The sequence below is a fragment of the Cavia porcellus genome, unplaced genomic scaffold, assembly GCF_034190915.1.
Source record: "Cavia porcellus strain 051 isolate PalLab524CR breed Dunkin Hartley unplaced genomic scaffold, mCavPor4.1 scaffold_23, whole genome shotgun sequence".
NCBI classification, from domain to species: domain Eukaryota; kingdom Metazoa; phylum Chordata; class Mammalia; order Rodentia; family Caviidae; genus Cavia; species Cavia porcellus.
In genome coordinates this window covers 12001706-12023443 of record NW_026947506.1, presented here as the reverse complement: position 1 = coordinate 12023443, position 21738 = coordinate 12001706, and the positions used below count along the sequence as shown (strand labels likewise).

General features: G+C 42.2%; 1 protein-coding gene across 1 annotated transcript; it reads left to right on the top strand.

Annotated features, from left to right (window-relative positions):
• Nucleotides 1-1084: 1084 nt before the first annotated feature.
• LOC134472251 (zinc finger protein 709-like) lies at nt 1085-2128 on the top strand (the record flags this gene model as incomplete). Its single annotated transcript, XM_063233524.1, has 1 exon — nt 1085-2128. A coding segment is annotated over one exon (1044 nt), but the record flags the coding sequence as incomplete, so codon positions are not given.
• Nucleotides 2129-21738: the final 19610 nt, after the last annotated feature.

Here is a 21738-nt window from a genome sequence, read left to right as displayed (position 1 = left end):
TGAAATGGAAGTTGATAGAGAAAGGTAAGACTGACCATTTGGAAAAGGGAATTACAGGTTAAGGACAGAAGGGAGATTGTGATGGGGAAACATATCTGAATGATCTGCATGTCATACACATATGTACCCATGCCCAAAGTGAAGCTAAACATTCTGCATTTCAAAAGGTACCAACATTTTTTTTTGTCTTTGTCCTTTTTATCGGTACCAGAGATCGAACTTACAACTGCCTGCTTGCAAGGCAGGCGCTTATGCCGCTAAGCTAAATACCCAGCCCCAAAGTTACCAACTTTTAAGATTCCCAAATGTGTATGAGACTTTTGGGAATGGTTGTTTTCAACAGGCATTCTGCTACTTCATTGTCAGAATTTCTTTGCAGGCATTAAAAACAGAACTTGACATTAATGCAGTCATTAACACAGAGACCCATTTCACTGTGATTATTTCCCTTTTTTTAAAATTTTATGTAAGGAAAGACTAACCAAAACAAAATAAGTAGAAATAATACTACTTTCAAAGTGAAAATAAACAGTAAGAAATCACAAGTTGAGGATTATACATGGTGCTCATAGAAAGAGATAATCAAGATACAAAAGTGAATCACATGAAGTGAGGATTCAAACAGTGAGATTGCAAACAGTTTTGTTCAGCTCTCCAAAAAAAGCTTAGTAATATGGTTGTCAATACTATATGTGATTTATCTCTTTACAGAAATAACACGTTAGGGAAATCCTATGGACATACATCTTGGAATCAGTGTAAAGAAGGATTCCTTTGTACTGCAGAAGGTAATGTGGATGTGAAAGAAACAGACCACAGTGTTCAGATCACTAAAAAATATTGCAGTGGAGGGAAATGCTATGTATGTAAGCAATGCGGGAAAGGTTTTACCACACATAGAATTTGTAAGAAACATGAAAGAATTCACAGAGAAGAGAGACCCTACATATGTAAGCAATGTGGTAAAGCTTTTACAACACGTACATATTGTCAAGTACATGAAAGGCTTCACTCTGGAGAAAAACGTTATAAGTGTAAGCACTGTGAGAAAGCTTTCAGCACACGTACTTATTGTGTAATCCATGAAAAACTTCACAATGGGCAGAAATTGTATATATGTAAGCAACTTGGGAAAGCTTTTAACACATGTGAATATTTTAAAAATCATGAAAGAATTCACACTGGAGAGAAACACTATGTCTGTAAGCAATGCGGAAAAGCTTTCAACACACATGCATATTGTAAGGATCATGAAAGACTTCACACTGGAGAGAAACCCTATGTATGTAAGCAATGTGGGAAAGCTTTTACCAGACGTGCATATTGTAAGAAACATGAAAGAATTCACACAGGAGAGAAGCCCTATGTATGTAAACAATGTGGGAAAGGTTTCAGCCAATCTGGAAGTTGTAAGGAACATGAAAGAATTCACACTGGAGAGAAACCCTATGTATGTAAGCAATGTGGGAAAACATTTACCAAACATAGACATTGTAAAGAGCATGAAAGAATTCACACTGGAGAGAAACCCTATGTATGTAAGCAATGTGGGAAAGCTTTTACCACACTTAGACAGTGTAAGGAACATGAAAGAATTCACACCGGAGAGAAACCCTATGTATGTAGTCAATGTGGGAAAGCTTTTAACACTCATGCATATTGTAAATATCATGAAAGAGTTCACACTGGAGAGAAACCCTATGTATGTAAGCAATGTGGGAAAGCTTTTACCAGACGTGCATATTGTAAGATACATGAAAGAATTCACACAGGAGAGAAACCCTATGTATGTAAGCAATGTGGAAAAGGTTTCAGCCAACCTGGAAGTTGTAAGGAACATGAAAGAATTCACACTGGAGAGAAACCCTATGTATGTAAGCAATGTGGGAAAGCTTTTACCACACGTGCATATTGTAAGATACATGAAAGAATTCACGCTGGAGAGAAACCCTATGTATGTAGGCAATGTGGGAAAGCTTTTAACACACATGCATATTGTAAATATCATGAAAGAGTTCACACTGGAGAGAAACCGTATGTATGTAAGCAATGTGGGAAAGCTTTTATCACACATGCATATTGTAAGAAACATGAAGGAATTCACACGAGAGAAACCTTATGTATGTAAGCAATGTGGAAAAGCTTTTAACCCACATGGAGTTTGTAAGCAACACGAAAAATTTCACACAGGAGAAAAACCCTATGTATGTAAGCAATGTGGAAAAGCTTTTAAACCACATGGAGTTTGTAAGCAACACGAAAAAATTCACACTGGAGAGAAACCCTATGTATGTAAGCAATGTGGGAAGGCATTTACCACACATGGACATTGTAAGGAACATGAAAGTATTCATACTGGAGAGAAATGCTATGTATGTAAGCAATGTGGAAAAGCTTTTACCACACACAGAGTTTGTAAACAGCATGAAAAAATTCACACTGGAGAGAAACCCTATGTAAGTAATGTGGGAAAGTTTTTACCCAGCATGGACATTGTAAGCATCATGAAAGTTCACACTCAAGATAAACCCAGTGTATATAAGCATTGTGAGAATGGTTTGAGCACACGTACATATTGCATAATGCATGGAAATCTTCACACTGGGCAGAAAACTTATATTATGTAAGGAATGTGGGAAAGGTTTCAGCAGAAATGCTCATTGTCCAATACATGAAAGAATTGACACTTTTGAGAAACCGTATGTATGTAAAGAATGTGGGGAAGCTTTCGCCACATATGGATATTCTAAAATACATCAAAGACTTCACACTGGGGAGAAATCCTATGTATATAACAATGTGGCAAAGCTTTTACCACATACAGTCATTGCAAAACACATAAAAGAATTTGCACTGGGAAGAACTACTGGCTATGTAAGCAAGTGGAGACTCATTCAGCAGCCATAGTGTAAGTGAAATACACGAAGAAACTCACACTAGAGATAAATCCTATGTGTTATGGGAATCCTCTCAACACCCATCATAATTGTTACATATCTGAAAGAGCTCACTGGCCTGAGATCCTCTTTGGATTTGCAATGTGAGAAATACAGCAATCCATATTTGTTGTTAAATACATAGAAAAAGTGTCCCTGGTCCAACAGTTTAGATCTAAGTTTACTTAAATATCCCCAGGAGACATGAAGAAATAATACAGAAGTTTGATGTCAACATTTCTTCACAAATTTTTCATAAATGACAAATCTGAGGTGGAGCTCTCCTCTAGTGCACATGTTGTATGGTTTTCTGTTAATCACTTGTACCTCTCTAGATATTTTAAAGTGTCCTTGTGCTTCAACATGGCATCTTGTAATTAAACATGGTAAACTGAAATGTGCTTTTCACTTTCAAGTGTGGAAACTGACTGTTATAGTCAGGGATTGTGCACAGAGAACAATTGGATTGACAGGAGTTTATAATATTATTTTTATAATACCAGGAGTTAACACAGGAAAATGCAGGAAGTGTATCTGCAACACCAAAGACATGGATTATTTATTCAAGAGACTAACTCCCACAGCAGCATCCCACATGAGTCCAGATAAAAATCCAGAGCTCAGGACAATGCCTCTCATGAGTCCTACCGGAGGTCCAGAGCCCACAAGAAGGACTCATGGAGTCTCTTTTATGGATCCATTCTAGGAGGACCCAAGGGTCAGTGGTGGAAGCTAGAAAGTCTATGCCAGACTTCCAGGAGAATGTGGCAGATAAATAACAGCAGTTACGGAGGTTCTCTGATATACGCAGCTTAGAATCTAGGAATGGTGCATTGTGAGGACTCCTAAGCAAGGGGAGATATACCCTGCCAACACAGGAAAAAACTACACTGAGAGAAACCAACTGGAAATGCAATCCTGGTGCTATAACCGGAACAGATAAAATTACAGCAGGGAAGCTTGAACCCACACCTCTGGAAATCGCGATTTGAATTTCCTGCCTCCACTGCTGCTGGATCCCACAGCAGGGAGAGAGATGCACAAAAGCTCTGATAGTGGGAATCAGTGAATGGAGTTGAGAGCAGGACTAGCAGGAGCCCTGCATTGACCTGTGGTGAGTGAAAGGAGTGGGGACCCTTCCATAGACTAGGAGGCTTCATAAGAGTACATTCCAGGACTTGGCAGGCTAGCCAGAACTGGACACTGCAGTGACTTTAGTCACATATTCCCCTCTCAAGCGGGATTGGTGCAGAGTGTTTGGCCTAGATGACGCCACTGATTAAGACCCTGTAGGCTAACTCAAACCAGGTACCAGTGCCTGGCGGTGCACCCTATCAGTCAAGCCTTCACTAGGTTGTCCTGGAGGGGCAGGCCCAGAGAAGTTTGCCCAGGTCTGTGTTTCCCTAGTACACTGCAGTGGGTGGGAACACCTAGCCAGCAGATTCAAACAAACAGTAACCCACAAAGAAAAAAATTGGGCCTCCTATATAAACACTTGTATGGAAGGAACAAAAAGTATGGGAAGAGGGAGCAAGAAGAAAGGGGTTTCAGTCCCCAATCCTGAGAACACTGATCCAAGAAAGGTAAATGCAAAGGAGAATGAGGAGAAAAAACATGCAATATCAGACATGGCAACAATAGACATAAAGTGATATCTCTGGAGCCTCATAGACGAGTTCAAAAGTGAAATATTTAATGAAATAAAGCAACACATAAGTAGAATACTTAAGGGAAATGCTAAGCACCACCCAAGAAAAAAACAGATAGTAGAATGGAAAAACAGAAAAAAAAGGGGAGAATTGCTTGATGGAGAAAGTAGAGAAAACATGGAATACATGAAGAAAATTCACAGAGATTACAAGGAAACTAAAAACTCTATTGAAAGCTGGCATAACAGCTTGAAAAAACTAAGGATAGATTATCTGAACTAGAGGGCAGATTTGTAATGCAGGAGCATAAAATGATAACTTCTTAAAAATAACAAGAAAACAAACAGCAATAATACAAAGGCTAGAAGATGATAAGAGGATCTATAACTTTAGAATTAAGAATATAATAGAAATAGAGACACAAACAAATGAACTACCAAAGCTATTCACAGAAATAATCCAGGAGAATTTCCCTAATTTAGCAAAAGGTAAAGATACTCAGATGTATGAGGCATACAGGACCCCAGCCATCTACAACCCAAACAGAGCTACACCCAGGCATATAATAATCAAAATTACAGAAATCCAATATGAGAACAGAATCTTAAAAGCCATCAGAGACAAGAAACAGATCACTTACAAAGGAACGCCCATCAGAATTACAGCAGACTTCTCGGTACAAACCATCAAATCATGAAGAGTGTGGGGGGAAATAATTTAAGCTTTGAAAGATAATAACCTCCAGACAAGACTGATATATCCTGCACAACTGTCCCTAGAAATTGATGGAAAAACAAGGTGCTTTTAGGATAAAGAGGAACTAGGGGAATTTGCAACCACCAATTCAACTCTACAGAGGATACTGCAGGATATTCTAAAAAAAGAAAAATACCAAGATTCCAGAAACAGAGGCCACAATGAATCGAGCAGAATGTGAAATGAAGAAGATAAACTGACAACTAATGACATAAAAAGAGCTCCACAGAAACGAGGCAGAGAATGTTGGATGCTTGGAAAGCTATTTTGGAGAAAACAAGACATCATAATAGCTAGTGCTGATTTAATGTCATCTTGTTTTGAAGTCCCATCAAGCTTTTGTTCTTCTGTCTCCATCAGTCTTAATATGTTGTATCTTATTGGGTTTTATTATATGTGATAATATAAACAAAAACTTCTATAGACAAGGAGATTATACACAAACCATAGTTCATTATCTGTTAGTTGATTCTAAATATCCTGTAATACTGTCATTCTCTTGAATGGTTATACATTGTGCTGATATATTTGATGCTACAGTATACGAAGTTATACTCAAAGATCTCAAGGAAAGAGACAATATGGTAACTACCTTTATGTTGGGATATCTTGTGGCGAAACACTATTTTGCTTAAATGGTTATGTTTTGACCTGTGCTGTTTTGTTGTTATGCCCTCTTTTATCTCAATCTCTTTTTTTTATTATTTACTTTTTTATTTTTATCTTTTTAATTAAGGGAAAGGTAAATAAAAAATAGCAGGATATATTATAGTAATCCACTTTGATTTCCTATTAACTTGATTTGAAACCCTGTATTGCTCTCACCATCTTGTTTTGACTGATTTTCCTCTATTCTGTTTTGCTTGATAGTACCAAGTTATATCTAAAAGTATAGGCAACAACTGTGAAGACAATAAGGATCATTATGATGTTCATTCTGGTTAACTATTATCTTCTTATGAAGTCCTGTAATGTTTCCAATGTTTTGGCTTTATTGCTTTTGTTCTTTACTCTTTTGTTCAATTTTATTATAACTGATGATATAGGCAATTATTTTTAAGATAGCAAGAGGCAGTATGGTAACCATTGTTGATCACTTTGTATTTTGTTTTTACATTATGCATTATGTCCATCCTTTTGATTTGACTGACTCTGTTTTGTTATGTCACATTTGATTTTACTCTGTTCAAAAAAAAAAAAGTAATAAGCACTGTGGGAGTAATAAAAACCGAAATGTGTAATTGTCATTCTACAAAAGAGAGAAAAAGAAAATGCTCTAAAGGATATAACAGCATGTATATTTAAATGTATAAGATACATTAACATATTACTGAGTTTTGTTGGATCATTGAACAGAACTGTTTGCAGTCTCACTGTTTGAAAGTCCACTTTATATGCTTTAATTTTGTAACTTGAACAACTATTTCTAAGATGACAATATGTAATCTATTAACTAGTGATTTCCTACTGTTTATTTTTTCTGAAATTCTGTGTATATTGTACTCTTTTTCTGTTTTATTCTTTATCTCTTTAAATAAAATTTTTTAAAAATGTAAAAAAAAAAAAAAGAAAGAAAGTCTATGCCAGCAGGATGAAAGAGCTGTGCTAGTGGGATGAGTGTTCTATGCTGTAGCTGAGAAGTCACACAACAAAGAAAAGGGATATCCTGAAAGGCAACATCGCTGTCCTCAGCGACATGGAGGCCACAAGCTCCTTCGAGGACAAGCACAGTTGGATACATGCCAGGAAGCAGCATGACAAGCTCATCCTGGAGACCAAGCAGCACCTGTCTTTGCCTCCAGAGCCAGGAAGCAATGCTCGATGTGAGGACCAAGGCTTCTCAAGGAGAACCAACAGCTCAGACAACAACTCATAGGAGAACCCACAATGCCTCCTTAGCACCTCAACCCTCATCACCTCCCTTCTTCACCACCTATTTATCCTGGCAACTTTCCTCAGGTGGAGCATCTTCATTCAATGCCATGCTGATGTAATCCAGCTGGTGCTAAGTTGATCACCAGTTCTTAATCCAAAACAATGTCTATGTACTTAATGTTTGTCTTTAAAACTTAATTTTTATATTTTTTGGTGAATTGTAATGTTTTTATTTAAAGAGAAAAAAACAGAAAAAAGGGTAGAAATAATACAGAATTTCAGAAAAATAAACAATAAGAAATCACTAGTTGATAAGTTACATATTGTCATCTTAGAAATATTTGTTGAAGTTACAAAATTAAAGTATACAAAGTGACATTCAAATAATAACACTGCAAACAGTTCTGTTCAGTGATCTCACAAAAACTTAGTATATACTTATCTGCCCTACACACTTGTTTTTTATCTTAAAGAGGGTAAGATTAAACATGACAGAACAGAACAGTTCATAAGAAAACAAGCAAGTCCACTGGAGCAAAGCAAGTCCACTGGAGATGTTCACTGTCTATCTTTCTATCTCTGATTTTCTTCCAAATAGCTGTTCCCATCTTCACATGCATTGAATATATACTGAACATTATAGAAGTAATAAATAATTACAGGATGATGAAGGCTTTTTTTGGTGTTCAAGACCTGATTTGGGGGAAGTTGATAATGACTAAAATAATGTCTCTCATTTTCTTCATAGTAGCTGTCTTTATCTTTATGTGTGCTGAAATTGAACATAATAAACTAGACTAATATCACTCTGAAGAGTGAATAATAGTATCCTGAGAAGGAGAAAGGTGAGGAATTGCCTAAACAAAGGAGACAGAGGACATTGTTAAAAGTATATCAGGATTTAAAAGCTACAATAGTCTTATTGCTCTGTGTACTTTGACTATATTTTGTTCTGGTCTGTCTACTCAGATTAGATTTGATGGCACAGACATATAACCCAATAATAGCAGGTTGTACCATGTTAACTATCCTTAATTTCCTATTAACTTAAACTGAAACCCTGTATTACTTATATTGTCTTATTATGACTGATCTTATTTGGAGCTGGTTTGTTTGAATGCTATTTTGCCTTGCTGATTTTATTAACATTTGCTATGCTTTCTAGTATCAGGTCTAAGAGCAAAGGCAACTACTCTGAAGATGACAAGATGTAAAAGATGTCCATTCCAGTTTTGATTATTAATTGTTTTCAAGTCCTACAATGTCTTCAATGTTGTACTTTCATAAAAATAGCGATGTATTGCTATGCTTAATGATGTAATGCCTGATGATGTGGAAAATTCTAGTGAAAATAACAAGAGAAAGCATAGTAACTACTGAAGGTCACCTAATATTGTGGTCTTATGTGTCTTTTTCATATCACGTTTTTCTAGGAATTTGTTTTGTTGTCTTGTTTTGATCTGTTTTTCCCAATAATAAAAATGGATAGATATATGTAGAGATTCACACATGGGAAGAACTGCTAAACTATTTATGGGAATAAGTTATATACTACATGCTGCTATGTTTTCCATGCTGTGATGAGATACCTGATGATTTCCTAACATCACTTCATATCATACCATGTACATTATGTTGCCTGATTTTCTTTCTCACTGGAGCCAATATTTGGCATTTAAGTAAACCCTTGTTTTCCTAATCATCAGAATTTAACTGTTATGTTTACATTACATCTTTACTTTGCTATTAAGTTTTTCCCCCATGCACCAAAAGTAAAGCATACTACTGTTAATTTCTGATTGCCCCATACTGACAGAACCATACCTTGTCTCCAAAAGCATATCAAAAAATATATTAATATCCCCAGAAATTATAAAATTTGGCATGATTTATGAGTAACCTTACTTTGAAATGAATTTTTCTTCAATGTGGAGATGTTTTGTGAAAAAATGTTGTTATTCGATGTATCATGCAAATGCCTTTATTTTATTCCTTGGTGCTGTGAACACATTATATATATTTTGTAATTATTACTGTTTTTTCCTCAGACATGGAAATAATTGCATGAAGGGAAGCCTCAATTTTGAGCTGTCAGCACAGTAAAAAGTAAATTTGCTAAATTAAGGTTCAGATTGTGTTCTGATTTACTGAATTGTGAATTTATACAATGGCATATCTCTTTATTTATAAGGACCAGTGCCTGATGGTTGTGGTGTGTGCTGATTATCTTGAAACACATACACTGGACTATGAATCACAGTTGGTTTCCTGTGGCCTGTGATTTTCACTTCCATTTTAACATTCCTGTAATTTGTAAAGTGTTTAATGCAGTGTGGATGAATGCAAAATCTACTTAGGTTCCAATGGAATTGTGTTGTTAAAAACTGTGGTGTCATGAAAACACAAGTGAACAATGCATAGTACCCCTAATCCAGTGAAGATAGCTTGCCCAAGTCTCAGTTACCTTTGGAAAAATAAATTACTCACCTGTTGTATAATCATCACTAAAACTATATCTATTTTTTACCTGAAGTACCTGATATACTTCACAAAGCACATTGTCAACCTCTATGCACTACAGTATGTGGCCAGATTCCGTGCAGCACATTTCTGCTTACCATCAATGGGAAAATTTGGAGTTTGTTTATAGCTCATATTAGAATACTGAATCTATAAGACATGTATCTTGAGTGCATGGACTTTCTCATTTTACCATGAAAGTAAATTTTTCTGGTTGATGCATGCTTGTAATCCTAGCACCTCAGGGGGCTTAAATTAGTGGAAGAGGAAGTTGAGCCCAACCTACACAATTAGTGTGACCCTGTCTCACAATATATCTTCAAGTTCTGCAGATATAGACTAATGCTTTAGTTCTCTTCCCTTTCCCCCCAGCGTCAACATTTTTTAATACTCACAATTACACATCAGTAGTTGTCCTTTTGTCACTTGGACACCTAGCAGTTATCCCCAAGCATCGTTTGGGAAGCACATTTGTTTATGCAATGACCATCCTGAGCATTATTGGAGCAGTTCTCAATTTAACCCATTCGTTCTTGTATTGAATACAGTGGAATTGTCACTTTTATATTCCTTGTTATTTTATAAAAATTAACAAAAAGTATGCAATTTTTGATCATGTTGTATTTAAATAATTGCATTCGTAAGGAGTTACCTATAAAGATCATGCTAAAGGTGATTCCTTTAGACCCAGCATCAGTAGAGGATGAGATGGGATGATCACGGCTTTGAAGCTGACTTCGGGAGGCAACTGCTAAATGATTTAGCAGAGTGTGAAGCAGTTGTTTTTATCCCTGCATTTGAAGTTTAGGTAAACAAGTAAGTTGAGGTCAAGAATATAAATGTACAGTAGGACAAAAGAATCACCAATACAAATTGTGGTTTTTCTTTCACTCATGAAATGTACTTTTTTGGTAATTTGTGCAGCATTTTCAAATATGCCTCTAGTAGAGCAAAACATAGTGAAATATGAAAGTGCCACTTTCCATGTTCTGAATGTAGAGGTATTAAAAAACATTTTTCTTAATGCTATTGCTGCTATTTTGTGTAGAAAATAAGATAGAGTGACAACAAGCAAAAAGACTTTGTAAGATATTAATCCTCCTGCATAAACATAGAAGCCACAAAATTCAAACCAAAAAATGAAGAAATAAACTACAGAATGAGAGAAATTTTGCCTGTTACTCCCTGACAGCTAACATGTAAAACCAATAGGAACGTGAAAGGAACACACATTTTTCAGAATATGTACAAATTGCCAAGAAATACCAGAAGAACTAATGAGCATTTTTGCACAATAGAGAAACACAATTATGGACACCATTTCATTGCAGAGAGAACAAATCACCACAAGATCTAAGGTACCTACCTGAGACTACAGGAGAAAAGGGACCATTTAACCTTTTTGGTGGAAATGTAGGTAAGCAGTTCAATTACTTGTGAAGTCAGTTTTTAAAGTATTCAAAAGACTAAAATTAGTAATTCTAATTAATGCAGTGCTTCCTTTAGGGTATCTCTTCCCCAAAGAGTTAAGGACATATTGCAGTGATTCATGCAGATTCCTGTTACTGCAGCAATAGTCATTTTTCTGTGGAGAGCAGCTGCAAGCACTGCACCATCACCACCAAATACCAATGAAGAACAATAAATACTCACCAGTGTACTCCATTTGGTAAATGGAGTGACATTTTATTGTGAAATGGGCTGTAAGTTAGGTTTCCTAGTAGACTACAGATCATTATAAATGTGATAGTCATGCTAATGTCACAAGGCCATCACTAGTACACTACTATGTTCATTAGATTTGATATATTTTTCTTTTGGAGGAAGCATGTTGCTGTTAAGTTCAGGCTGCCTTTGAAATCATTTTATAACCCAGAGTGGTCTCAAACAATTCTTCCTCAGTGTCTCAAATACTGGGCACCACACAAGAGCCACCAGGCCTAGTTTAGATTTGGTGTAGTAACTGCATATTTAGCATATTTTATTTCAACTGTTTTTGCTCTTAAACTATTTCCACCTTTTACCTCCAGCATCTGTAGAAACCTCAGCCTTGTTGAGGTGGTGATGTGCATACCACATCCTCGTGACATTCTCTCCTGGGTTCAGCGCTGTCACTGTACTGCAGTGAAACATAGGTGTACATAACTGTTTCTTTTTCTACTTTCCTTAGAAAAGATTTTTAAAATTTCCTGGGATAATCAGAGGGTCAATAACCCTGTCTATAGTTTCATTCAAATGCCCACATTTATGTAGTATGTAGGACACACAGATGGAAACATATCACATAGTTTCAGTGAGAGGTTTGTCAAAACAGATGTGAAGACTACTTTGTGAAGATTTGTGTTCCTGATTATTTCATTAGAATGAGCCTCAGGTTTTGTCACTGTTGTTTATGTGAAGCAGACCTGATGACCACTATAATATATTAAGTGGTATAAAGTCTGTTTTGGATTTTAAGTATCTAAAGAAGTGCTCTGGTGCTGTGGCCCGCTTAGTAATGGTCAACTTGGATCACCCAGTGAATGAAGTCATCATGGTTTTGGGACAGAACATCCATTGAAGGATTATTTAAAACAGCATTAAAGAACTATAGGGAAAGCAGCTGGGCTGTTGATTTTCATGGAGAAGCTGGTAACACTGGTTTTCCAGATATGAACTCAGCCATCATCATCAGAGGAGGAGGTCAGATCCTCATTTTTACTTTGCATGGCTACTGTTCCCTTTAGCAGATCTTTGGCCCTTATCTTGAGCTTCATATTTTGGCTCCAGTACTGATCACTCAGCATGGTGGCACAGATCCTATGACCAAGGGAACAGAGTTTCTAGCCTCCAACACTGAACTTTGAGCCTTCCTAGTGTACAACCTTAACTGAAATTTGCATGAGACATTGTAAGTGCCTCTAGGTCTCCAAGTAAACTTTTGATGGTCCTTGCCATGGGCTCTAATTCTTCAGCTGTAATTGTCCTGGATATTGTCATAGCATTCAATTGCTCAGCTGTATTTTTTGGTCTCTAGTATCTGAAAAGCTCTACATCTCTCTCAATCTGACTTTCTGTGGTGAATATTTTAAAATTATCTTATCAATTATAAGTTCCATATTAAGCCTCTTTCCTTGCAAACCCTGACTATAACAGATGGGAAAGCATAGGATGTGACATTTTTGAGACATGAGAAAGTATTTAGTTACCTAATGTTATATGTCATTTTTCTCTTTAGTGAAACCCAGCTATATGAATAATTTGGTTTTGAAGACTGTTGATAGATCCTCCACCACTATCAAGCCATTACCTTGTGTGTTGCACGGGCAAGAAGTAGGTGTGTTAGGAGCCTGGCATGGTGCTGCCAGTCACCTGAAAATCAGCCTTTGCAGCCTATGCTGTCTGACCTCTGTGTACCTAAATTATCACTAAAGGATGCACTCACAGTGGCAGTCATTTTATATTGACAAATAATTTGCAAGTCTCTCAGGTATTTTAGTGATGTTGCTGATACGAAGAAAAATGTAGGATGCACTGTGAGAGTCGACCCCCCTGCTACAACCCCCTCCCCAGAGCGGGGAATGAAAGGGTTAACTCCCTAACTCCCCAGAGCGGGGAATGAAAGGGTTAACTCCCTAACTCCCCAGAGCGGGGAATAAAAGGGTTAACTCCCTAACTCCCCAGAGCGGGGAATAAAAGAGTTGACTCCCTAACTTCCCAGAGCTATCAAAACAGAGCAGTAAAGAGTGCTTCACTCCCTAAACCTTTTCCCAGGAGATAGTCAGAGCGGGGCCAAAAGGAATGTCTCTGCTAGTCATTAGCCACTAGATGTTCTGTTCTTTGTAAAGATAGAGATAAGCAAAAAAATGTACTGTATAAACAGGACCAGGGAGCACCTGGCACTCTAAGGTCAACCCAAGACCCTCGGTCTCCATGGTTACTCAGCCCCAGACCCTCAAATCAGCATTAGCCAGGTCCTGCGCCGCTCAAAATTAACCAATGCGATTTGCTTCTGTAAACTTGCTTGCCTCCTGCGTGTACCTTTAAAAACCCTGCACAAATTCCCCTCGGGGCCCCTCCGCACACGTTTGCCTGAGGGACCCCATGCGCATGGAAATAAACTTTCTTTTCCTCACCAAGAGCTGAGTCCTTGGGGTCTCTTTCCCTGCGGCGTTGGCCCTAACATCTTGGAGGCTCCAGCGAGATTAGCACGTCTCACGGGAGGTGACCCCAACGGCTCTACGGGTGAGTACGACTGGTCGCTTTTCATACCACCGGTGTTTACGCCCCGAGCCATACGGCTCCAATCTAGGGGCAATTTTTGTTATCTGTTTCATACTCTGTTCCCTGGTGACTGGGGGACGCCCCACACGGTTTCCGTGGTTCACCATCTGCGATAGGGTCTCCCTATCGATCTGGGGGATTTCGATTCCCAATCTGTGGTCCGTCTGGGCCAATCTGGAGACACCCTTTGAGGTGACTCATCTGGGGGATTTCGATTCCCAGTCTGTGGTCCGCCCGGGCCAATCTGGAGACACCCTGTAAGGTGTCTCATTTGGAGTGAAACTGATGCGTATGCATGTGAATGAAGTGGCCGGCCTGATTGTTTTGTGTGTCGTGGGTGCTGTGTTAGGTTATTTGTTGTACCGCGCTTGCGTTAACCGCCCTGTGACAATAGAACGTCATGGGACAGTCGACCTCATCCCCATTGTCCCTCACCCTCGACCATTGGTCGGAGGTGCGGAAGAGGGCTCACGATCTCTCCTTGCAGGTCAAGAAGAGTAAGTGGCAGGATTTCTGCTCGACTGAGTGGCCTGCTTTCTCTGTGGGGTGGCCACCAGAGGGGACTTTTCATCTGCCCCTCATTCTAGCAGTTAAGGACGTCATCTTCCGCCCCGGACGAAGGGGGCACCCTGATCAAGTCGCTTACATCCTGGTATGGCAGGACCTCAGGGAGGAACCCCCATTATGGGTAAAATCCTTTCTTCCCCCTTCTGACTCATCTGTACCAAAGCTTTTAGCTCTGAAAGGACCTCCCACTTCGGCTCCGGTCCTGCCCGAGTCTCAGCCTGATCTACCCTTACTCGACTATGACCAGCCTCCTCCTTCTCAGCCGACTCAACCTCCCCCGTACCCACTCTCTCCTCCAGCCTCCTCGTCCGAATCGAGTGCTGCTTCTCCGTCAGCCCCCTCTTCACCTGAGCTAAATTCCTCTTCTCCTCCGGTACCCACGTCCCCTCTATATCCCCCACTCCCTGCGATGGCTTGCCCCGAGCCCACACCTCCGGGGCCCACGGGCCCAGCCCAGAACACTCGGAGCAAGCTACGGCCTGAGGATCCAGTCGTTGCCCTCCCTCTCCGTCCCTATGGGCCCATGATAGACGATGGGACAGATGGAGGGCAGATGCCCGCTTTACAGTACTGGCCTTTTTCTACCTCAGATCTCTATAACTGGAAAAACAATAACCCTCCTTTTTCTGATGATCCTTCTAAGCTAACAGGTCTAATGGATTCTGTTATGTTCTCCCACCAACCCACATGGGACGACTGTCAACAGCTCCCAGGGGTCCTGTTCACCACCGAGGAAAGAGACCGCATCCTCCTGGAAGCCCGGAAAGCTGTTCCCGGAGAGGATGGCAGACCCACCCAGAGACCAGACCAGATCGATGACTTCTTCCCCTTAAAGCGCCCCAACTGGGACCCCAACTCACCTGCTGGTAGGCAGCATCTTTCTATCTATCGCCAGACTCTAATGGCAGGTCTCCGGGCGGCCGCAAGGCGCCCCACTAATCTGGCCAAGGTAAGAGAAGTTACCCAAGGACCTACTGAGACTCCCTCAGTTTTTCTAGAATGCCTGATGGAAGCTTACTGGCGATATACGCCTTTTAACCCTGAGGAGGAAGGCCGAAAAGGCTCGATAGCTATGGCCTTTATAGGACAATCGGCCCCTGATATAAGACGTAAGCTCCAAAGGCTAGATGGTCTCCAAGACCTGACTCTGAGGGATCTTGTTAAGGAAGCTGAAAAGGTCTACTATAAGCGGGAGACAGAGGAAGAGAAAGAGTTAGCTAGGGACAAAAGACGAAACAAGGAATTAACTAAGATGTTGGCCACAGTTATTCAGGGAAAACCTGAGCCAGAAAAGGGAAAGCCCACTCGCCCTCCATTAGACCCTGATCAATGTGCATATTGTAAGGAAAAAGGACACCTGATCAAAGACTGTGAAAAGTTAAAAAAGAAACGGGCCAAAGAAGAACGAGAAAGACAGTCCTCACAGCAATCCCGAGCCCCCATGCTCGCCCTAGATGAAGAAGACTAGAGACTTCGGGGCTCGGATCCCCTCCCCGAGCTCAGGGTAATGTTTAAAGTGGAGGGGACTCCCGTGGAATTCGAGGTCGATACGGGAGCTGTTTATTCGGCCTTACAAGCCCCCTTAGGGGCCCTTTCAACTAAGAAATCATTAGTTCAAGGGGCTAACGGGAGCAAATATCGCTCGTGGACCACTGAGCGCACAGTTGACTTAGGCAAGGGAAAAGTAAAACACTCCTTTCTGGTTATTCCCGAATGTCCTGCTCCCCTCCTGGGACGGGACTTATTAACCAAACTGGGGGCAAAGATTTCCTTTGAGCCCCAAGGACCTCAAGTAACATTCCGTAACCCAAAGGTTGGGCAACCTATGGTTACGGTGTTATCTCTAAAACTGGAAGATGAATATAGGCTCTACGACCACCAGGATCCCCAGCCTATCGCCCCAGCCTGGCTAACTGATTTTAAAGAATCCTGGGCCGAGACGGCTGGACTTGGGCTGGCAAGCCAGCAACCGCCTGTAGTGGTTACTTTAAAAACCACTGCCTCCCCTATTCGGGTCAAGCAATATCCCATTAATAGAGAAGCTCACCTAGGGATTAAGGTGCACATACAGAGACTTTTAGACCAAGGGGTATTAACTCCTTGTCGGTCTGCATGGAATACTCCGTTACTCCCGGTCAAAAAGCCCGGGACGAATGACTACAGACCGGTACAGGACCTAAGGGAGGTCAATAGTAGGGTAGAAGACATTCACCCCACCGTACCCAATCCCTATAATCTCCTCTGCGGGTTAAATCCGTCAAGGACTTGGTATACTGTTCTGGATTTAAAGGATGCCTTTTTCTGTTTGCCTTTACACAAAGATAGCCAGCCCTTATTTGCATTTGAATGGACGGACCCTGAGACTGGGTCCGCCGGACAACTAACCTGGACGCGCCTCCCACAGGGCTTCAAAAACAGCCCAACCATCTTTGATGAAGCCCTACATAAGGATTTAGCCCCCTTTCGGGCTCAACACCCAAGCCTCACCCTTCTTCAATATGTAGATGACTTGCTGCTGGCTGCGGACTCTGAGGGTGACTGCACAAGCGGAACTCAGGACCTTTTACGTGAGTTGGCTATCCTGGGGTATAGGGCATCAGCAAAAAAGGCTCAAATTTGTAAGCGAGAGGTAATTTTTCTGGGCTACTCCTTAAAAGGGGGACAAAGGTGGCTCACTGAGGCCAGAAAACAGACTGTGGTCCAGATTCCCCCTCCAAAGAGTCAAAAACAATTACGAGAGTTCCTGGGCACTGCGGGGTTCTGCCGGTTATGGATCCCCGGATTCGCAACTTTGGCAGCTCCCCTATATCCGTTACTGAAGGGGGGATCTCCCTTTATCTGGAAAAAAGATCACCAGCAGGCCTTTGATGCCATCAAGCGGGCTCTCCTGTCCGCTCCGGCCCTGGCTCTTCCTAATGTGGATAAGCCCTTTACTCTCTTCATGGAAGAAAAAAAAGGAATAGCGAGAGGAGTGCTGACCCAGACCTTTGGGCCATGGAGGCGTCCGGTGGCTTACCTCTCAAAAAGACTGGACACTGTGGCAAGCGGGTGGCCACCCTGCCTAAAGGCCATCGCAGCAGCTGCCTTGCTCATTAAAGACGCTGACAAATTGACTTTGGGACAGAAAATAACAATCATTGCCCCGCACACGCTAGAAAGCATCATCCGCCAGCCTCCAGACAGGTGGCTCTCAAATGCCAGAGTTACTCATTATCAGAGCCTCTTGCTCAACAAGGACAAGATAACTTTTGGACCCCCGGTGACTCTCAACCCGGCGACCCTGCTGCCGGAAGAAGCTTCGGAACCCGTCCTCCATACCTGCCAGGACGTCTTGGCGGAAGAGGCCGGAATACGACCGGACTTATTGGATTGCCCCCTACCCAATGCAGAGGTGACCTACTTCACTGACGGGAGTAGCTTTTTGATTCAAGGTAAGCGGTATGCGGGGGCGGCTGTGACTGATTATTCCAATGTTATATGGACAGCCAGACTAGAGGACGGGTCCTCGGCCCAAAAGGCCGAACTGATTGCTTTGACTAAGGCTCTAGAGCTCGCTAAAGGAAAGCGAGCGAACATTTACACGGATAGCCGATATGCTTTTGCAACGGCCCACATCCACGGGGCCATATACCGCCAGCGGGGGCTTCTGACCTCCGCAGGAAAAGAAATAAAACACAAACAGGAAATCCTCCAGTTGCTCGCTGCAGTTATGTTGCCCCAGAAGGTGGCGATAATACACTGTAACAGCCACCAGAAAGGGACTGATCCCGTCACAAGGGGAAACAACCTGGCCGATCAGGCAGCAAAATCTGCAGCCATGGGAGACTCACAGATGTTGGTGACTGATGTCAAAGATTCTCCTCAAAAGGAGAAAGCTCAGATTAACCAAACCCCTAAAACACCTGATTTGACTGCTTACATACAACAGGCCCACCGGCTCACTCATTTGGGAGCTAAAAAGCTAAGCCTACTGGCCCAACGCCAAGACTTCCCAGGGGCATCCCCCACTGCCATACGTCAGGTCGCCAATCGGGTGGTGGCTAATTGTGAGGCATGTCAATTGACCAATGCCTACCCTGCCAAGCTGGCCCCCGGCAAAAGGCTACGCGGCACCAGACCTGGACAATACTGGGAAGTGGACTTTACAGAAGTTAAGCCTGCCCGATGCGGACTAAAATATCTGCTAGTTTTTGTAGACACCTTTTCTGGATGGACTGAGGCTTTTCCTACCAAAAAGGAAACCGCTGCCGTGGTAACAAAAAAATTGATGGAAGAAATATTTCCCCGGTTCGGATTGCCAAAGGTAATAGGGTCTGATAATGGACCGGCGTTTGTGGCTAAGGTAAGTCAGGGACTGGCCAACATATTGGGGATTGATTGGAAATTACATTGTGCTTATAGACCCCAAAGTTCAGGACAGGTAGAGAGAATGAATAGAACTATTAAAGAGACCCTCACTAAATTGGCTCATGAGACTGGCTTAAAAGATTGGACGATGCTCCTGCCGTATGCCCTTTTTCGCGCGCGAAACACCCCGTCCACCAAACCCCCTAACCTTACTCCCTTCGAAGTCCTTTTTGGCACTCCACCCCCCATTCGAGATCTCACTCCCTTAACTGAGCATGCTGCCTTGTTGCCAACCTCCCTGTCTGACAGGCTCATCGCCCTTGACAACCTGCAGAGGGACGTGTGGACGCAGCTAGCCTCGGCCTATGCTCCCAGTGAGTTCCCCGCGCCACATCCGTACCAGGTGGGAGACTTTGTGTTCGTCCGGCGCCACCAACAAGAGACTCTACAGCCTCGCTGGAAAGGACCGTATCAGGTCCTATTGACTACTCCTACAGCGGTAAAGGTTGACGGAGTCGCCTCTTGGATCCACGCGTCACACCTAAAGCCTGCCTCGGCACCAGTGGACGGCTCCTGGGAACTCAAACGGTCTGATAACCCCCTAAAGCTAAAGTTGCGCCGAAGGACCCCCTGAGATTATTCAGAGTACTACCCTTATGTGTCCCTCTGAGATGACCCGTATGGGACCCCAGACTTTAACCCTCCGGGCTCTAATGGGATTACTTATATTAATAATCCCCACTGTAGCTAGCCCCCATCGCCCCTGGAAATGGTCGTTAATACGATGGGGGGACTCACGTGTGGGTAGCACCTGGGAAGGATCAGGAAGTCCATGGTTTGCGCCCACACCCTGTTGGTTCTTTCCAGGGCTCCAATGTCCCAAACAAAGTCATTTTTATCTTTGTCCCGCACCAACCGGGAGTAGATCATATTGTAATTCCCCAGGAGAATATTTTTGTGCTTATTGGGGCTGTGAAACCGCTGCAACAGGGTGGCAACCCGCCTTCCCCGATAAACACCTTAAAATGACATGGGGGCCGCCGAGATGCAGCCTAGATAACTACCCACCGGCTGGTCAGAGATCCTGTCAGGTTCTAAATATCACTGTCACCACTCCTGAGGACCCAGGTTGGCTGACAGGACGCACCTGGGGACTTCGAGTCTATGAGCCAGGTAAAGACAGGGGAAGCCTTATTCTTATAAAAAAGGTTCCCCTGCAGGCCCCATTTGTGCCCATAGGCCCAAACTTTACTCTAAAGCCAAAATATAATCAGCCTACTATAGATCCTGTTACTACTGTTCAAACAACCATAGTAAGTCCCTCAGCCATAACAGTTTCTCAAGCTCCACTACTCCAGACAGATCACGTACCTGTCCCTCAATATTCACATTCTAACCTACTCAGTTTGATTAAAGGAGCATACATGGCTTTAAATCATACCCGACCTGATCTCCCCCAATCCTGTTGGCTATGTCTAAGTCCTAATCCCCCATATTATGAGGGAACCGCTCTAAATGACTCTTATACACTAACCCCCAACCCCGGCCAATGCGATTGGAATCAAGTATACCACACTCTCCCCCTTCCTGGCCTCGCTGGTCAAGAAACTTGTATAGGAGCAGTTGATAACTGGCCAACAAGCTTGCAACATCTTTGCCTCACACACACTAATTCCTTTCCCAAAGATCAGTACCTCGTCCCTCCTACTGGAGCCTTTTGGCTATGTACCAATGGGCTCACTCCTTGTGTCTCCACTAACGTCCTCCTTGCAGACAGCAGCTCCTGCATCCTTATAGACCTTATGCCACGCATTAAATATCTCCCCCCTAACACACTCCCCCTCATGGGAGGTCGATATAAACGAGAACCTGTCTCCCTGACCCTAGCAGTCCTATTGGGGATAGGTGTGGCTGGGGGGATAGGAACTGACACAGCAGCCCTCATTACTGGGCATCAGTCTCGCCAACAGCTTCTTGCAGTAGTAAACCAAGATTTACAGGCCTTAGAAACTTCTATAACTGCGTTACAACAATCTCTCTCGTCTCTATCTGAAGTAGTGTTACAGAACAGAAGAGGCTTAGATCTTCTATTTTTAAAAAAAGGCGGTCTCTGCGCTGCACTTAGAGAAGAATGTTGTTTCTACACTGATCATACTGGGATTGTAAAAGATGCAATGGAAAAGCTGAGAGAGAAAATCAAATCTCGAGAGCCCCCTTCAAGTGAAGCCAAAATGTTTTCCTTCTGGGAATCAATCCTGCCCTATGTTCTCCCTTTACTGGGACCCCTGGCCGGATTCATTATAGTCATGGCTATAGCCCCTTGCCTCATTAACCGAGTAACCCAATTTGTGAGGGCTCAGATCTCTCAGGTAAAAGTTATGGTGCTACGCCAACAATATGACCCCTTACCTATACAGGACCTTTAGGATTAAAAGTCATTGGAAAAATAAAAGGGGGGAGTGTGAGAGTCGACCCCCCTGCTACAACCCCCTCCCCAGAGCGGGGAATGAAAGGGTTAACTCCCTAACTCCCCAGAGCGGGGAATGAAAGGGTTAACTCCCTAACTCCCCAGAGCGGGGAATAAAAGGGTTAACTCCCTAACTCCCCAGAGCGGGGAATAAAAGAGTTGACTCCCTAACTTCCCAGAGCTATCAAAACAGAGCAGTAAAGAGTGCTTCACTCCCTAAACCTTTTCCCAGGAGATAGTCAGAGCGGGGCCAAAAGGAATGTCTCTGCTAGTCATTAGCCACTAGATGTTCTGTTCTTTGTAAAGATAGAGATAAGCAAAAGAATGTACTGTATAAACAGGACCAGGGAGCACCTGG